The 18402-nt window shown below is 49.1% G+C and overlaps 1 protein-coding gene across 1 annotated transcript; it reads left to right on the top strand.

Moving 5' to 3' along the window:
* The first annotated feature begins 6118 nt into the window (after positions 1-6118).
* Positions 6119-17723, top strand: HEY2 (hes related family bHLH transcription factor with YRPW motif 2). Its single transcript, XM_055714856.1, has 5 exons — positions 6119-6372; positions 7564-7642; positions 7749-7832; positions 10475-10556; positions 15509-17723. Exons 1-5 carry the CDS (start codon positions 6290-6292, stop codon positions 16183-16185), a joined length of 1005 nt encoding a protein of 334 aa, XP_055570831.1. The 5' UTR covers positions 6119-6289; the 3' UTR covers positions 16186-17723.
* Positions 17724-18402: the final 679 nt, after the last annotated feature.

Here is an 18402-nt window from a genome sequence, read left to right as displayed (position 1 = left end):
ACTGTGCTTACGTGCTCATTTTTACAAGTACTTTATTTCCAGTATAGTAGAATCATTTTATTATTGCCAGAGCTCTATGGATTTTAAAAGAGCTACCTCTAAAATAGATTAAAGTTCATAATTTGTGTTATGCAGAAAACATGAGACTAGGTTCTGTATATTTTTGTGAGGTAATTAAGTGGCCTGATTTCCATTAATAAAGAAAGTGCCCTAGTTCCCATTAACACCATTGAAGCCGTTCATTAAGATGACTAAAGTTAGAGACTCCTTAAATCTTGGCCCATAGTCTTTGAAGAAAACACAGAGCCAAAGCCAAGGAGATGTTCAGTGAAAGTTTAAAATGCACAATGAGGCCCTAATTCTCTGCTGCTGCGTGTCTCCTGTGGTCATGTACAGCTGGGTACAGTCCTTGTAAAGTACTACCAGGCAAGAATTTTGCACATGTGTAGAAAATCTAGACCTGGCTTTTGCAGAACATATATGCTGAGTATCAGGCAAAATGCTGCAGTTACCAAGACTCTTTGACACAATGACTTTAAACTATTAGCAGGCAATTACTATTTCCATTTTACTGATAGGGGACTGAAATAGAGAGGCAAAGCAAGCTAGGCTAGATGAAAATGCCCAGGAAAATTTAATGGAGTTAATTTTCAGAGTGGATTAGTTAAACCACAAACAATTCTATGTAGACATCCATTCAAAACTAAAGCTGCTTTTGTTCTGTTCAATGTTATTTTATTCTGAAAGTGAATTAATTTAAATCAAATTGCAGCCAGTTCTGTTGTGAATAAGAGCATGCAAATTGAGGTTCAATACAGTTCACAGGCACTTTTAATTTACACTTTTGTTAATTTAATTAATTGTCCTGAGCTCACATAGAAAGTGTGCCAAGGTGCAAAGATTTAAGGATAAGGCTCTTCAACTGCAGAGTTTGTCCTCTCCAACTAGCCCTCCCCTTGGGGTGCTGCTCAACTGTCACTAGACAGCATAGCCCTGGATCCTTGATTTTGTGTGAACCAGAGGAGGTATTTCTGTCTTTTCCTGTCACCTACGATGTAGTGACAGCTCTCAAGGCGAGCATTTCATGTATTTAATGGGAGGACTGGACAAACCTGCAGCACCTATTGACTAGGGGCCAGGGGGAAGCGCTCGACCCAGGAAGGTGCATACATTGACCTCTGTAGGCACTGAAAGCAGAGTAGTAGCGTGACATATCACAGGGACGCGGAGTTATGTTTTCAGTGGTCACCCTAAAAACTTGATAGCTTCACTACTTTACCAAGATCAGATTTGCAGAGGTGTGACTCAATGATAAACATTAAAAGATGTCACTGAGGATTTATAAATGCACACTGAATCTTCCTTCCTTCCCACTCATTTTTTTAAATCATATTCAGCTTGAAATTTCAGTTTCTTGCAGCAAGCCTCTGTGCAATTTTTATACTTCCCAAAATTGAAGTAAGTTGAAGTAATCTACTGGAGAGATTGCATCCAGCTCAGGGCAGTGCAATTCTATTGGTATCTACGCAGTTATTGTCATACTACAGCAACCACCTATTGACCCATTGGCAAGAGTCCTACAGCCCAACTAATAGTCAAATATTCCTCCACGGTACAAAAAAGCATGGAATGCCGTGCATCCACGTCCACCCGTGTGCAACCACTGTCTAGGCAAAGTCACACGTTTTAAGGTCTCCCACCTTTTTTGAGCATTATTTGCTTCAGCTTCATAACACATGGTTTCCTCAGTTCTCTGCTCTTTCTTCAGTCTGTCAATCCCACTTTGGTATGAATTTAGCCAGAAATCATCGTAACCTTTTAGTTACAATAACATCAGAGAAAAAAAAAAAAAGAGGGAAAAAAAAACAAAAAAAAAACACCAAAGAAGGGTTTTTCTCTCTGTTTTCAACTTTTTCTGGCAGTTAATGATTAATTCATCAAGAAAAAAGAAAATACATCGTTATTGTCCATAGTCCATAAATGTGGATTGACTTTCTCCACTGTTCTTAGAGCTTCCTAACAGGAGAAAGTATCTTAAAAGTAATAGAACCGTTATCCCATACAGAATGAAGGAAATGGGATGCAAACGTTTGTTTAGGAAGGAGAGGGTAAAGTATAAAAAAGCAGCTCTAGATTAAAAGTTTGAGTCTCTTCTGCGGCCAGTAACGAAACTCGGGACAATCTTGAGTCGCATTGAAGAGAGCTGCTGGGTAAAACTTCAGTTCCTTCAGGAGGCCACGCTCTTCTTTAAAACGTTCTTTAAAACTCCTATTTAATCGTAAATGTCTCACTGCTACCTAAAATGGGTAATCCTGAAATCTCGAGGAAACGGCAGATTCTTTTTGGGAGACGGGACGCGGGGGCAGGGGAGGGGGGGGGGCGTTTTAGACAAGAGTAGCTTCTCCACGGGAGCCGGCTCTATAGATGTAACGAGAAATGCCCTGCTTTCCTTATTTCGGTAGCCACTTCTCGGAACCCCTCGCCCTTCAGCCCCTCGCGGGGGGCACCGGCCCCACCGGCCGCCTGCGTCTGGCTCCGTCCCACAGCCGCTCCCAGGCCCCGGAGCTGCTCCGAGCTTTTATTCGCACCAGGTTTTTCAAGGGGGGGGAAAAACAAACCCAAACCAAGCCGAGGAAGGGAGGGAGAGGGAGCTGCCCGACCTCCGCCCCCCCCCCCCCCCCCCGGCCGGCCGCCGCGGCGGTACAGGGCGCCTGCGGCCGGGTAACCTCCCGCGGAGCCGCTGCCGCCAGCCGGGGCTGCCTCTCCCGGGGGAAAAGCTGCTCTGGGGTCTCCGGGGAGCGAGGGTCTCCGCTAGACTCTCTCTCTGCCGGCGGTGGGTGAGGGCGGGGGCTGCCCCGGGGCCCCGCGGCTCTCAGGCGGGAGGCAGGGAGCGCCGGCGGGCTGCGGCAGCCGGTCCGGCTTTTTCCCTTTGGAGGGAAAAATACCGGGGAACCGAGGAAGATGCATTTCTCTGGGCTTCAAATGCATGCCTGTCAACGCTGCTTGCTGCTAGCAGAGCGGGTAATCCCACCGTAGCAAACGCTCCGCGGAGCCACGCTTGACGGGGCCATGGGAGAAGGACGCATTTCCAGCCGGACCCAAGGAAAACACGAGGCTTCGCCCCGCGACGGCGGCTCCCCGGGGGCGCAGGGCCCGCCGCACCCCCTGCCCGGCCCGTGGGTATCGGTGCTGGTCCTGCCCGCCGGGGGCCGGGGAGCCCCCCCTGAGCCCGGAGCCCCCGCCTGCCGCAGCGCACCTGCCGCGGCGGGAGAGCCCGGGACCTGGCGGGGTGCGAGCGCCCGACTTCCGAGCTGCGAGCCGGGAAAGCCTGTAATTCCTCCCCCAAGGAGCAGGTAGATCTTAAAAAAAACAAAACAAAAAACCCCAACCAAAAACAACCAAAAAAAACAACCACCAATAATAAAAATAATAATAAAACTAATCTAGGCAAAATGAAAACAGCAATCGCTTCTAATATTACGAGCTTCTCGGAGGAGGGACTTCAGCAAGGTTGCCAGAAGGATTTAGTAGCCGGATCCACGACAAACAAAGCAGACATAAGCTCTGCTCCGGGAGGTAAACATAGGATGGCTCAGGTTTCTGTAGGAGAAAAGCACAGGAGACTGATGCCCCCGGGGGGGGGGGGGGGGGGGGAAATGTCGTGAGGCAGCAGGAACTCTTTCCAGAGTGAGCAGAAATTACAAATCCAGCGGCACCGAAGCGTGACATTAAAGATTTCTGTGCAAAACCCCGAGACAGCTCTGAAACGCTCCAATATCCCCGGATGATTAACGTGTTTTAGCGGGGATGCAGACACCCACCCTCGAGCCTGTTGCCTCGCATTCGAAGTGTTTGCAGGCGCATCGAGAGCAGCTACAGCCCGAGCAAGGTAACACGGGCTTTAACTGCCGAATCTCGCCCCCCTCGGGAAGGCGATTTCTGCGGCGGGGGCATCGTCTCCCGGCCGCTCCCGGGGAGACCGGCCGAGACTCCCGGGCGGCGGCGGCAGCGGGCCCGGCCCTCGCAGGTCCCCCCGTGTCGTTACACCACAGGCAACGAAGGGAAGTTTTCGGTTTGGGGTTTTTGTTTTGGTTTGTGGTTTTTGGTGTGTTTGTGTTTTGTTGGGGTTTTTTTGTTTTGTTTTGTTTTGTTTTTAATCTAGGAACGCCGGCGCCGAGCAGTAAAATTGCTGAGTCTGCTCCCAGATTTCTAAAGCGCTTGTGCTTCGAATTGCAGTCGGGCGCCGCAGGCTGCTCCTGCTATTCCACTTCTCCTGAAAAGTCCCGATACTTTTGGGGGGCTTTTTCGGTCAGATCCTATCAAAGGGACCATTGTGGGGAATGCGTCCCAAGCTCCCGGGAGCTGCCTTTGCCTTTCCCGCGGGCGCTCCCTTCTGTTGTTCTAAGCAGCCGCGGAGCTTTTAGTAACTCTGCAAACACGGGCGTGAAAAGGATGTCCCGGTAGGGCAATGAGGCATGAAATCCCGCTGTTCCTTTACATAGTAGCAACATGCACATGAAAGAGCAAAACACCCGACGTGCCACCAAGTACAATTGCATAGATTGGAGGGTGTTAGCGGGAAAAAGAGCTAGCGCCTGTTTCTCTTTCGGCACGGCCCTTTCTCTCACGCACACCCGCCAACGAGCCAACCAAGCCACCTGTACCTGCAGCAGGATTTAACCGAGCAGAAAACTGAGTCACTGGCACCATCGGCTGCTAAATATAAGGCAGCCGAGGCAGAAGCGGCCTTGGCGCTGCTGAGCGGAGCCGGGCCGGGAGGGTGCTCGCTCCCCCCCGGCGCGCCGAGCTCGTCAGCCTGTCCCCAAAGGACGGAGCCATCGCCCCCTCCAGCTGTCCTTTTCCCCCCCCGCGACCCGCCGGTCCCCTCTCCCCCGGACCGGCGGGGCACGGTGGCCTCGGCGCCACGGTGAGGGTGGCGAGGCCGCGCCGCGCCCGCGGGGAGCCCGCCCGCCGCCTCGGCGTCCCGCGGCCGCGCCGGCATCTGCCGCCCGCGCCTCCCCCCGGCAGGTGCTGCTGCCGCGCTCCCCGGAGCCGTGGCCCGGGGCGGCCGGGCGGGGCGGCGAGGGGCTGCCCCCGGGGAGCGGTACCGCTGCTTTCGCGCCCCCCTGCCTGGCCGCCCGGGGCTGCAAGTCCTCCGGGCCGCCGAGGGACCCGCGGCTCCGTGTCCCCCCCGAGAGAACACTGGGGTGCCCAGGCTGGGCCGGCCCCGCAGCGCGCCCGCCGCCCCCGGCCCCTCTCGGCCAGCGCCCCGGCAGCGGGGGCGGGAGAAAAACGTCCCTGGGAAAGTGGCAAAGGGGAGGGAGCGGGGACGGGCAGACGGGGACAGTCACCGAAAGTGAAGGATTAAATTTCTGCGGAGAACATACCCATACCGCTCCGAATGTATTTGTCAGGCATCCGGAATTTGAAAACGCAAGACAAACTCGGGGGGGGGGGGGGGGGGGCGGAATCCCAAACAAAAGCAAAACAAAACCCGCCTGCCACAGAGCCTCCGGTAACCGAGCCGCTAAGCTTCCTCCAAGTGCTTTCCAGCAGGGATTATCGCCGTGCTTGGCTCCCGTCCCTGCAAGTGCCCGCCGCCCCGCCGGGAGTCCTGCGGGACGGGGCGGACGGGGCCGCTCGCCCGTCCCGACCGGGATTTATACCTTTCCCGGGATTTACACAGCCCTCAGACCCTCGCTCGTGTGCCCTACAAGACACCCCGAGGCATCAGGAGCGGCGCCCAGGGCTGGCCGCCACCGCCGGGGGTTTTTCAGAACGGGGCTGGGGGGGCTGACCCGGCTCGGGGCTTACGGGGCAGGGGCAGCAAGGCACCCCCAAATGCCGCGTGGGATAGCTGGGCGATCCTGGCGGCACGGGAGGGCTGGGACCCAGATGCCGCTTCTTCCCCCCGAAGGACGGGCCCCGAGGATGCCCCAGAGCCCCGCGTCTCCCCCCACCCCCCCACCCCGTGCCGGGGGCATCTGCCCCGTTCGTCGCCCCGCCTGCCGCGGACCGAGGGCGGCCGGGCCCCCCGCGGAGCAGCCGCCTGCTCGTCCGCGCCGCTCCGCGCCTCCGCGGTGGGCGGCCCCCCCTGCCGCCAGCCCCGGCGGGGCGGGCCTTGCCGGGGGCGGGCCGTCAGGCTTGAGGCTGTGCCGCGGCGTGGGAAAGCGCCTCAGAGAGGGTTCGCTCTGTTGGCGGTGCGGAGCCGAGCCGAGCCGGACCCCCCCGGATTTATTTATCTCTGCCCCCACTTCGGCTATAAGCTGCGCGGCGTCTTGCGCCCGCGATGAAGCGACCTTGCGAGGAAACTACCTCAGACAGCGACATGGACGAGACTATAGACGTGGGGAGTGAGAACAACTACTCGGGGTAAGTGGGGCACCTCCAGGCCACCGGGGCTGCCGTCCCCGCGGGCGGCTGGAGCCGGGACGCGCCCCGGGATGGGGCAGAGCGCGGGGGAAACCCGGCTGTCTGGTCGGGGGGGTGGGGTGGGTGGGGGGAGCTCCCCGAATGCGAAGGTTGCGGTTTTCTCCCCCGTCCAGGTTAGCTAGCAGCTTGTTGATAACCCTCCAAGAATTTGTCCCGCGGTGTCGCTGCCCGAACCTCGAAATTCTGCGGAGCACGCAAGCGGCTTGTGAGCCACCAGGCTGCAGTTCATTAGCTCCGCTTAATTTGCCAGTTTCAATCAGATCTGTTTCCGAAATAGCTCCTGAGCGGGCCGAACGACCGAAGGGAACTGGCGCCAGTGGGAAATGAGCTGTGGGAAGTAAGCAGGGATCCACAGTAGCTGAATGGTAACTCCTGCCAGCCCGGTGTGCGAGCTGGGGGTGAGCGGTGGTGTTTGCCGAGGAGGGCTGGCCTGGGAGCTCTGCGGGTCTCGGAGCTGCTCTTCAAAGCTGCTCTTGCCAATTTAGAGGCACACGAACCAGAGCTCCATCTCATCTGCATCAGTGGCTAAAGGAGTATTAAAAGCTACTGGATTTATGGTTTCTTTTTTGCTTGCTCTGGATGAGATAAAAGCCTTTTTGTACCCTCGGGTAGTGTAGTTTTAAAAGTGAGTTTTGAATTCCGGTCCTCGTGCAGGACAAGGCAACATACCCGGGTTGGGCAGCTGGCTTTGTACTTGAGCATCTATTGACTCGTGTAGCAACGGACAGGAATGTCAAAACTTACAGGCCAGGCAGAGGCTGTGGCATCGGATGCGTGTACTTACCCCTGCTGTTAGCATAGGTATGGCTCACATGGTTTTGGACTCAGTTCTTCAGTTTGTATTTGGTAGACAGGACTTTATATGCAAGGAAAACAAAATCCACTGCACTGGACAGTGAACTGTCTCCAGAAAGGAACTTTATTTCCAACAGAGTGTTCCATTAATTCAAAATATATGCTGCAGCAATCAGAAATGAAATGTCGGTTTAAAGATACTGTGCAGTGCAAAGCACATCTAAGCATTGAAAACGGCATGAGAGGCACTATGCGTACTTAATATGGTGACCTAAGGTGTCTTCAAAGAGCAGAATGAAGTTGTGCAACACCTGACATACTTTTATTATTTCACAGGCAAAGTAATAGTTCTGTTATTCGATCAAATTCCCCAACAACAACATCTCAGATTATGGCCAGAAAGAAAAGAAGAGGGGTATGTTGCATTTAATTCTTTTCCCGTGTGATAATTTGCATGTGTGCTGTGATTTTGCCCTTCAACATTTTTTATAAACTTAATGTGTTTTTTTTTTTGGGAATAGATAATAGAGAAAAGGCGCCGTGATCGTATAAATAACAGTTTATCAGAGCTGAGGCGGCTTGTGCCAACTGCTTTTGAAAAACAAGTAAGCCCTTTTTTTTTTTTTTTTTTTTTTTTTTTAAATCCTGTATCTCATCTGGCAATGTTAGTTCTCTTGTAAAACTCATTAAAATAATATTGTATGTGTCCTGATCTGGCACAAAGCAGGCATTTCAACAAAATGCTTTGTTGTGGCAAAACTATTAGAAACATAATTCATTATAAGGCTGAAAAACATTTCCATTCTTTGGCTTGTTTTTCCCTTAAGGGTAACTGTGTTCATGTTGCCTCTGTTCTTTCGATGAATTCCAGTAGTGGTTTTGTTAAAAATGCGTTTTACTTCATATTTACAAAAAAACCCCAAACCCACCACAACTCCCCCAAACCTGTATGTCAATTAGCCTTCTGTCTACATCTTTAGATATAACCTCCTTTGCCTCTACTTTAATAAAATGTTAGTTTTTAATGTATAATTTCAGTTGCAAACTAATCAATCCGGTTTCCTGAAAAAGGAATGGACAGCCTGGATTATTCACATTTTAAAATGACTCTTTAGAACCAGTGCATTAGGAGAGGGCATAGGCCCATGTCATGTGAGCTGGTGAAGTCAGTGATACGTTCAAAGACTTTCGGTGAGAAGGCTGAAGGATCCAGCTAACTTTGGTTCAGCTCCATGGTCATGAAATCACAGACCAAAAGCTTAGAAGGCAGCCTGTCCTCTAAGAAAGGACGTCATTCAAATCAAATTATTTATTTCCTTTTCCATCTTTTGATTTTTATTTTTGGGGCTTTGATTCAATATTTGGTTTTGTTCCTGTTTTGCTGGATGTATCTGAAGAGCTATGGATATGTGCAATCGATACTACATTTCAATAAGAAGGAACCAACTGAAAATTAAGAACTTGACTTCCTTATCATAGCAAAATAAAATACAGAAAGTAAAATTTTAAAACAGGATTGCAAGATGCTGAATGTCACTGGGTAACTGCATGACAAGCACCACACTGTATTAGGCCTGTTACATCTCTGGTCTGAACAAAATCTGGCTAAAAAGAAATTTTCAGTAATGTAATCCCAGTGAGAGCATCACTTGCAATCTGCTTTTATTAACTAGCAGTTGTAACTGTACCCTCACATACGTTCTGGCAAAAGAGAGTGACAGAGGTATTTTCAGCTAGATAAACAGGGGCAAGAGACAACAGTTGTTTGTCCCATTTGATTGTTTACTTCTTGAAACCCACAAACATTATAAAACAAGTCCTACAGAGCCTTTGGAAATTGCCCAGCGCCATGCAGTTTTTAGCTATTAGTCACTCTCACTGAGATGGCTTGTACTGCGTCTATGGAAAAGATGAAGTCTGAGAAAACTACAGGATGTAGTCATATGTAAAATGGGGAATTCTGACCAAAAATTCACAAGTGCCCCAACCTCTGTACGAGGAAAATGCTGAAAGCCTAAGTGGTTTGAAACAAATGTATTAGTGTAAAAATGAGCGCACGCTGCATTTTGTTCAGAAAGCCCCGCCATTTCTCTGCAGTGTGCCAGGGACAAAGTCATCAGTCCTTTTCCTGCTCCTTGACATTCAGCTCACTGAAGTTTCAAAGTTGGAGGTTTAGTTTCGCTTCCGCCTCCCTTCCTCCCTCCCCAAATCACAGCTCTGCTCTCCAGAGTCCGTTGCAGAGATTAGTCCTGGCGAAGCGGGGCTGCAGAGGAGGGTGTAAGTCTCACCGAATTTGCACATGTGCAACCTGGGTGAAGCCAGCTGAGGGTGCAGGACGGCCCATGTCAGTGAGGTGGCCCAGGTGATAACTAAGAGAAAAATCTGGCTTGCAGAACGTGATTGCCCAGGGTCTGAAGTTTGTGCAGCCCTGGTTTTAACTGATGCCAAGGGATGATCTCTTGCGCTGCAATAACATTTGCATGGTAAACTCAGTCATCTGGGCATGCTCGAGATATTGAAGGGAATGCTACCATGCAAAATAGTTATATCGATAGGTTAATATATTAATACTACCCTTTGAGTTACATTTTATACTTTTCCAGCACCTATTCTAGCTCTGTGAACCACCCTTGGTAACAGAAAATATTTTTATTGACAGAGGAGCCAAACTCTTTCACAGTTTTAGCTTCATGACCCTGCAAACTAGGCCTCTTGCTAACTTAAAATACTGTGGACTGTGTGGTTGTTTTCTCAGTCGAGAATGAGAATAGAATACTCAGCAGCTAGACGACATGTCCGGTTAAGAAAGAGGGATACTTCTGGGTGTGTGTCCACAGGGACACCTACTGGTAAGAGCAGAAGGAAAATGTTGCAGCAAGGTTGTCATCGATAGCTGTGCAGACCTGTCCTGCCAGATCTCCATTTGTGTTTGTTGTTAAAAAGAAAGTCCAGAAAGTTACGTACGTCTCTCATTTCGTGAAGGTGTCATCTCTGCACTGTCTTCAAGGCCAGAGCTGCGCTGAGCCTTAGTAAAGCAAAATTGCTCTGCTGCTTGCATCACTAGAGAGGAGACAGCATTAGTCCTTAGACAAAGTCTGGGAGGCAGATGCTCACAAAAGAATTAAGCTGAGAATGTCCTAATGATAGGGGAAATTGAAACCATAAGGCTGAGCTCAGTGGAAAGTATATCAAATTAAAGTTTCAAGTACTTGTAAACCTTTATTTATATGAGTCTCTTATCTCGAAGGGATCCGCCAAATTAGAAAAAGCGGAAATACTGCAAATGACAGTAGATCATCTGAAGATGCTGCAGGCGACAGGAGGTAAAGGTAAGGAGCCGGCAGTTTCTTTTCTAATATTTGTGGAAATCTCAGCAAAAAAAGTGCTTTGAGGGGCTGTGATAGGCGTTTCCAGATTAAAGGAGTGGAAATCAATGCTAATGGCAGGATTGAACTCGTGGGAAAGAACTACTGGGACAAAAGAAGCACTTGACCCTGGGCTTGTGTTTGCTTTCATAACACTGTGGGAGTAAAGGCTTCATTCACAGGCAGCCCAGTCAGAGATTTGTTTGGGGTTTCCAAAGAGCACTGAGATCTGCACAGGGAGACAAAACAAATACACAAACACCAAACATAAACAGGAGGTTTGTGGCAACAATTGTGTAGCACAAAACCGATGCTAAACCCCATTATCCAGCATCTATACCAAAGGAAGTGGATGAAGAGGAACTTTCATTATTGTTTATGTATTTTCTTTGTTCTGGAAAGACTTTTAAATGCCAGGTTAGACCATCTCATTCACCAGAACAAAACCCAGTCTTGCTCTGTGCAGCTCCAGGTATCTGGTAAAACAGATAAGCAGAGGGCTAGCAGTGCTCTCTGCACTCACGTGTGTATACTGTACTGGTGTGTCAGAGCTCTGAGGAGCTCCCTGTTAGTGGGTGCTGGTGTGATGCAGGGGCTGCACTGGCTGACCCACTAGATCAGCCGACTTGTGGGAACTGAGCTTGCCTCACTTGTGCAAGCTGACAGTCCCAAGGCTGGAGGCCAAATGATTTCAGCCATTCTGTGTAGTCATGATTTTGGAACTTATTTGGAGTGAAAAACCTGCTGGCCTTCTGTAAGCACGGTCCCATGTCCTGTGCCATCGACCATGATTATGGTTCAAATTGTTGTAATGGAAACCAGCCAGTGTTTCATTGACCCACTATGCCATATAGGTAAAGGCTAGAAAAGAATCTGCTGCTGCTGCCTCTCTTCCTTTTTTGATTATAATTTTTAGCCTATGATTGAATTACCGCTCCTCTCTGTACCTTGCAGCGATTACAGAACTCAACTTATAATCAGTGCGTGCTTAACAACAGATGGTCATAGGAAAGCATGTTGAAGGCTGGCATTCTGTTATTTGTGAAAATTAACACCGAGCAGACATATGTATTTCCTTAGGTGTTAAGAGGCTTTTGCTAAGAGTCCACTTAAGCTTAAAATTTATGGGTAACTTGTTCTATAAGAGGTGAAAGGAATTTTATCGCCCTTCAGGCATGCCTCTTGATTCCTCGGGAAATGTGCAAAATTTAAAAAAGAAGTTAATTTTTATATCTTTAAAATGTCCTTTAAAACCCACTATTTAGTTGGTAAAGCTATGCTACTGAAAGTTATGAAACGCCAGAATTGATCATGCTTTTGCAATCTGAATTCAGATCCTCTGCGCGTGTGCGTGACGGTGCCACCTCTAATTGCATGGACTCATGCTGGCTTTCCACAAGCTCTGTCTCGCTTGGTGCATGGGGCGAACAATGCTCAGCTGCTGAGGGAAGGGGTGGCTGTTTCACTTCACCCTCCCCACGTGATGCACAGCTCAGCTATCCAAACCTGACCCTCCTTCATGCTGCCCACCGTTCCCCTGAAAAGCTGCAGCAGCGCTCACCCCTCCGACGTCCACCCCAACAGTGGGAGGGCCAGGAGGTGAACCCAGTCAGAGGCCTAATTTAATAGGAACCCTCCTCCCGCTGCCTCCCTGCCCAAAAAAAGTATGTGGAGGATTATTTTAAAACTGGGTCAGGTCAGGTGGCCCAGCTACTGGGGCAGGGGACGAAGCGCCTGGGATGGGAGCTGCTGGATGGAGAGAGGTGTTGGCAGAGCCCTGGCCTCTGGCTGTGGCCAGACAAGGCGGATTTTGTTCGCAGTCCCAGGTCCTGCAGTCTTTTCCTTGGTCTGCCACCGCCGCCGTACCTCTCCTTGCCCTGGCCAACACCACTGTGCCTGTGGCTGCCGGAGGAGGGTGCGGGGAGGGACAAAGTCTCAGGGTGCAGGGAGAGGCGATGCCAGCTTATACCCACATCCACCTTCCACACCGTGGTCCATAGTGGGGAATATCCTATTGCTTCACAAATGCTACAACTTTACCTTTGTCTTCTGACCCAGAGGTAAGAGTAAACTCACTGTGTGGTTTAAGAAACTTTAAGAAAAACAAGTTTGTGAGTTAGTACCAGGCAAACTTTAAGCCTGCATTTCTTACTTGCTTAATGTTTTACTTTGCAACCTAAGGTAACATCTTTTAAATATAATTTCCTTGAGTGTCTTCAAGGCAAATATATGTTTTATTTATAAGTGTACTTATTCCCACTTTGTAACTCATCTTCTGAGCTAGAAACTTTTTTTGGATCAGCGAAAAAATTAGTTCCATCATTTCTCCTATGAACAAAAGCTATTATAGCAGCGGGGAGAAATGGGTCCTGCTACTTTTCTGCTCTCTTGCATTGAGGTCTGGGGAGAGCTCCATCCTTTTCCTCCTCATGCAGAAATTCCCCATGATGGGGAATGCCGGGGGCTAGGCAAGCTGGGGTGGAGTTGGCCACTGCTCAGCATGCTGACCCCAAAGTGGGCACGGCAGAAAAAAACCCAAGTAGCTCCTTGTCCTTTCGCTGCTTCTCAGAGCTTCCCAGGCAGGCTGCTGCCTCTGAAGTCCTGTGTGGACTCTGCATTTCCACTGCCCTGATGCAGGTGCAGGCAATGGTCTCCTGTTCATGTCAAGTTATTGCTTTGGCCTGAGGCCAGGGCTTTTTGCTGACCATGCAAGCAAGCACAGGGGAGGAGTAATTTGTCAACAGTGAGTCGCTTGCTGGGACCTTGGTATGGTTTTATTGCAGCTTCACTGCAAATTCAGCTTGGGTGACTGACACTTGGGTCAGCAACATGAGTTACTATAGCTCAAATGACTTAGCCTGTGTGCAGAGCAGGTGGGTTACCAGGATAGCTGAAGTAAAACCAAGACTTCCCATTTGCTACAAAACACTGGTGTGTACATGTGTGGGTGGTGGTGGAAGATGTTATTGGGTTTTGGGAAGAAACAAGAAACAGCATTTTTAATTCTCTGAAGGAGGAAGCCAGCAAAGGGAAAACCTGGAAAAGATAACCATAAAAATCAAAACATAATGGAGCCTGGGAGTCCCAGCTCTCATCTCCCCTCTGTTTTCATGTCTCAGCCACCACAGGAGACTGAGAAAGAGCCAGGATCACCAGGGCTTTGGGACGGCTCGTCACAGAGCCAGAAGCTCAGACTCAGGGGAAGCTGGTGACAACCACATCCCCCATGTCTCCTCCGGTCTAGAGGGCAGGAGGCCAGGAAGCCCTGGCTTGAGGCACACGCTCTCAGGACTCCCAGGCTGGTTGACTTGTGGCCAAAGCCATGAGGGGGTTTTGGCTGTGCATCAGCCCCTCTGAAGCCACTGGAGGTCCTGGAACCTCCAGTGTGGAGGCCGTCCCCACGCCAGGCTGGTTGGCACTCAAGCAGGTACCCTGCTAGCTTGCCAGTGCTGGCCTGCCTGGCGTTTGTTTCTCAGGAATTCACTCAAAGCGCGGCGTTTCCACAGATCGCTTGGTCACAGTGCACCTGGCAGGAAAAAAGCTGGGAGGAATCGGTGCTTGCTGACATGAGTCCCCGACCCCTCACGCTCACTGACCTGCTGGCCAAGCCAGTGTTTCTCTCAGGTTTTATACAGCCTCAGATGAGCAAGGTGGTCTGCAGCAAAAGCACAGTCATAATTTGGCAAGAAGGTGTGTATAGCTTGTGGGGGATTTGGGACATCTATAAATGTGCCCAGGTTAATTCTATAATATGGACGTGCAGTGACAGAAACACTCCTTTCTAGCTTGAAAGTTGATACAAGTGAAAAAAGTCATCTAAGGTGCCAGCATTTTTCAGCAAGACAGAGATGATTCCATGCCAGAGAGCACAAGGCCTAATGCAGGTATTGCTGTCACATTCCTCCGTAAGTAAGGGCACTTGATCTTCATATACTAACAGACATCACAGTCACACCTACTTAAAAATTTTCACTGAAAGCAAGACAAAAAAGCACTGTGCCAGCTTGGGAGTGGAAAGGACATTATTCCTCCCAAGGAGACTACTTTTAAACTAAGATAGGAAAATTCCAAAAACTGGAATAGGTTTTTGTGGTTGAAAAGCTACAACTTAAAACACTAGATTTGATGCTATACTCTTTTAGAAAGGGAGTATCTTCTCATGTGCATTTAATAAGAGTGGTTTGTTTTTTTGTTTTTTTTCAAATTCTTTTTTGTCCTGAGCCTGTGGAGCTCCAGTTGCTGTCTGTTGAAATACCTCATGGGCCATATGACTGTCAGTCTTCCATCTCCAAATTAGCAATGGCATTGCATAAAACGTTTTCTCAGTAAAGCTTTTTATTGTGTGTGTGCAGAGTCATGACGAGATGTTTTTAGCTTGTAGTTAAGTAACACCGTATGTCATATTGTCTTAATGGCTCTGTGAAGTGGATGGGACCCCAGCAGCAGCTGCAACAAGTATCTCACAATGTCAAGAAATAGTCTGAGAGCATTTCGATGAATGCCAGTGTAGGGAAGAAAAGGCAGGGTAGTACATGCAAGCTCTCTGATCTCCAGCCCGTTTCTTTGTGTGGATAAATGTCTCGTTCACACACACACGGGCAGGATCAGTACTGCACTGCAGCAGCTTGCTGAGGAATTTCAGGAGAGGCATCATGTATCTTTTCAAGTATCACGAGTGCTTATGGACTTAATTCTTTTCATTTCTGTATTGTCTGCAAAAACAACTGCAGCCTATTGCATTACAGGGGTGGTCACACAAATAATTTACAGATCAGAGAACAGACTGTTAGCATCGCAAACCTTAACCTGTAAATGGGAGACCCAGTGGCTGAGCGAGGATGGGGTTAGCCGTGACACCTAACATTAGCTGGGAAGCTGGCTGGGCACTCAGCACGTCTCTTGCCCTCCCTTTGCAGGTTACTTTGACGCTCATTCCCTGGCCATGGATTTCATGAGCATTGGCTTCCGCGAGTGCTTGACAGAAGTCGCGAGGTACCTGACTTCAGTGGAAGGTCTCGACACATCCGACCCCCTGCGTGTTAGACTCGTGTCTCACCTGAGCACCTGTGCCTCTCAGAGGGAAGCCGCCGCCATGACCTCCTCCATGGCCCACCACCACCACCCCTTGCACCCTCACCACTGGGCAGCTGCCTTCCACCACCTCCCGGCCACTTTGCTGCAGCCGAACGGACTCCATGCCTCTGACGCCGCCCCATGCAGACTCTCCTCAGACGTGCCGCCCCATGGCTCTGCCCTGCTCACGGCCACCTTCGCCCACGCCGATGCCGCCCTCAGAGTCCCCTCTGCTGGCAGTGTCGCTCCCTGTGTCCCTCCTCTTTCTACCTCCCTCTTGTCCCTCTCGGCTACTGTTCATGCCGCAGCTGCAGCAGCTACGGCCGCTGCCCAGAGCTTCCCCCTCTCCTTCACCAGCGCCTTCCCCATGCTTCCCCCCAGCGCCGCCGCCGCCGTGGCTGCAGCGACGGCCATCACCCCTCCGTTGGCCATGTCAACCACCGCCAGCCCTCAGCAGGCTGGCAGCGGGGGCAGCACTAAACCCTACCGACCTTGGGGGACTGAAGTTGGAGCTTTTTAAGTCCCCGCTCTCACTTCCCGGCCCGGCTCCCTCCTCTCCCTCGGCACACGTGCACGTGCCCACACCCCCACGTGCCCACACGCCCCCGTGCCCACACACCAGCCTCTGGGACACGAAGGGCCTGAGAGGTGCCGGCGAGCCCATGAGGAGCCCTCATCGTCTCAGGCCTCCGAGAGGACATGGGGTGATTTCTTCTTCTTCTTCTTCTTCTTCTTCTTCTTCTTCTCAGTTTGTTTTGCTGGAGGCACCCTGAGGGACCAGCAATGGCTTTCGTAACAGCGTGACCATATCGGCATGTAGAGGTTTCCTGGGAAATACGTAGGAATACGTAGACATTAGAACTAATAATTCTCCAGCTATGCATCCTCGTTTGGCAGAGAGATGAGGGATTGCACCTACCAGGTCTCCCCAGGCTAGAAAAAGAGTTTGAATTTTCCTAAGTGCCTGACATTGAAAAAATAATAAATAAATAAAAAGATATATATATGTGTGTTCTGCTAAAACAAATAACATTGCACAGGGATGGAAATGATATGGGAGAGAGGCGAAATCCTGCATTCAACTTCAGAACTAGGATACCTTTCCAGGGAAGAGCGTGCTCTTGAAGAGGAGAGGGTTTTTTAGCCAAAAGATTGCCAAGGAAGAATGTTCACTTTGACAGGCTTAGTTCTTGCTTCCTTAGTTTGCTTTCTTTGTACAGACTTGCCAAATTGTGACATCTAGCATAGCATTGGTAAAAGCAATTATCTTATCAGTGCTGGGATTAATGAACGTTTCAGCACTGCCTGCAAGCCTTGAGGCACCCTTTCTTATGGCTAAAATATGGTGCTAGCTCATATCTGCACAAGCGGTGAATTTTTCATGCACCCAGAAGTAACCACCTTTTTAAAGTGTGCACACTCTGATACGGTTGATTCATGCCAATACAAGAGACTCAGTGTTGTAAGATTTCACATTAATTTATTTAGCTGTATTTGGACATTTACTTTTAGCTGATTCTGTGCAAGATCCCTCTTTTTTTTTCACTATCAGCTTCTGGGAGAATGATCACTCTGGGTATGAATGAAGTTATGGTAGGGACGATTTTTAAATTGGCTATTAACACGCCAACATTGTAATGTGGGTTTGATTCCAAACCAAAATGAATGTATTAAAGGGGATGTGAGTAAATTATTTTGTCAATACCCAGACAATTAGTGCTGCATAAAATGGTTTGCTTTCATTTTTTATTACAGTGACTTAAAATAACCTAAGTATTTTAATACATTCAGTCAAGAACTAGAGATTTTATGTAAAAAAAATTAAAAAAATAAAAATAAAACACAGCATGTATTATTATGCACTTGATTTCTCTGCTGTGTGGAGAAAGCAATAAGCATTGAGAATGTTAAACATTATGCAAAATATACTTTAAAATATTTGTTTTAAAAATACTGTACCTAGTCGGTCTTTTATGCATTACTTTGTTAACCTTTTTTCTATGCAAAAGTCTTTACATATCACTAATTAAACGAAGTCCCTTTTGACTGCGTTTTATGGATGATTTGTCGCAGTTTTTGTTTGCTCTTGAGGAATACTTGTTAACTCAAAGTCAGTTTTTGCCACTGGTAACAAGCTGCTCTGTCCTCTTCTGCTCCCCTTGCTCAGCCAGGAAGCCTGCCTTGTACAGTGTGCCCTGAAGCAGGCAGAAGAAAGCAGTCAGTAAAGCAGCATCGGTTTTCAGACTTGTAAACTGGTTCTGCACTGACAGTACACTTAATGGTACAAACCCATCTGCCCATACTGGAGAGCATCAAAAATCACTGGAGTTTCTAGGTTCAGCTTTCCTTCAGTTCCTCACTAAGGAGCTGTGCTCAGAGGGGGAAAATTTGAATATGCAATGATGTCATTAAATATCTGGACTGAGAGAGTGTAGTTTTACCTCCAATTGGGTATCCTAGTCTACCAGTTCTTACTGAGGTAATGGTTTGTTACTGCTTCATCTGAGACCTACCTGCAAAGCCTGTCTGTAGAAGGCATGTAAATCTTTGTCCATAAGTATGAGCACTGTCTTACATGTCTGAAAGACATTAGAAGATTATTATGCCCAAATAACAGCTGACAAGACTGAGGCACAAAAACCCACTACAACCTACAACCCTTCATCTGTCCCTGGAATGCAGCTGCAGCTCAGTGGCTCACTCCCCATCATCCCTTCCTCCCAAATGCTAAGCACGT

Source organism: Falco cherrug, chromosome 6, assembly GCF_023634085.1.
Source record: "Falco cherrug isolate bFalChe1 chromosome 6, bFalChe1.pri, whole genome shotgun sequence".
Lineage (NCBI taxonomy): Eukaryota > Metazoa > Chordata > Aves > Falconiformes > Falconidae > Falco > Falco cherrug.
The sequence above is the reverse complement of the archived record's forward strand: the minus strand, read 5'-3'. Positions and strand labels throughout refer to the sequence as shown.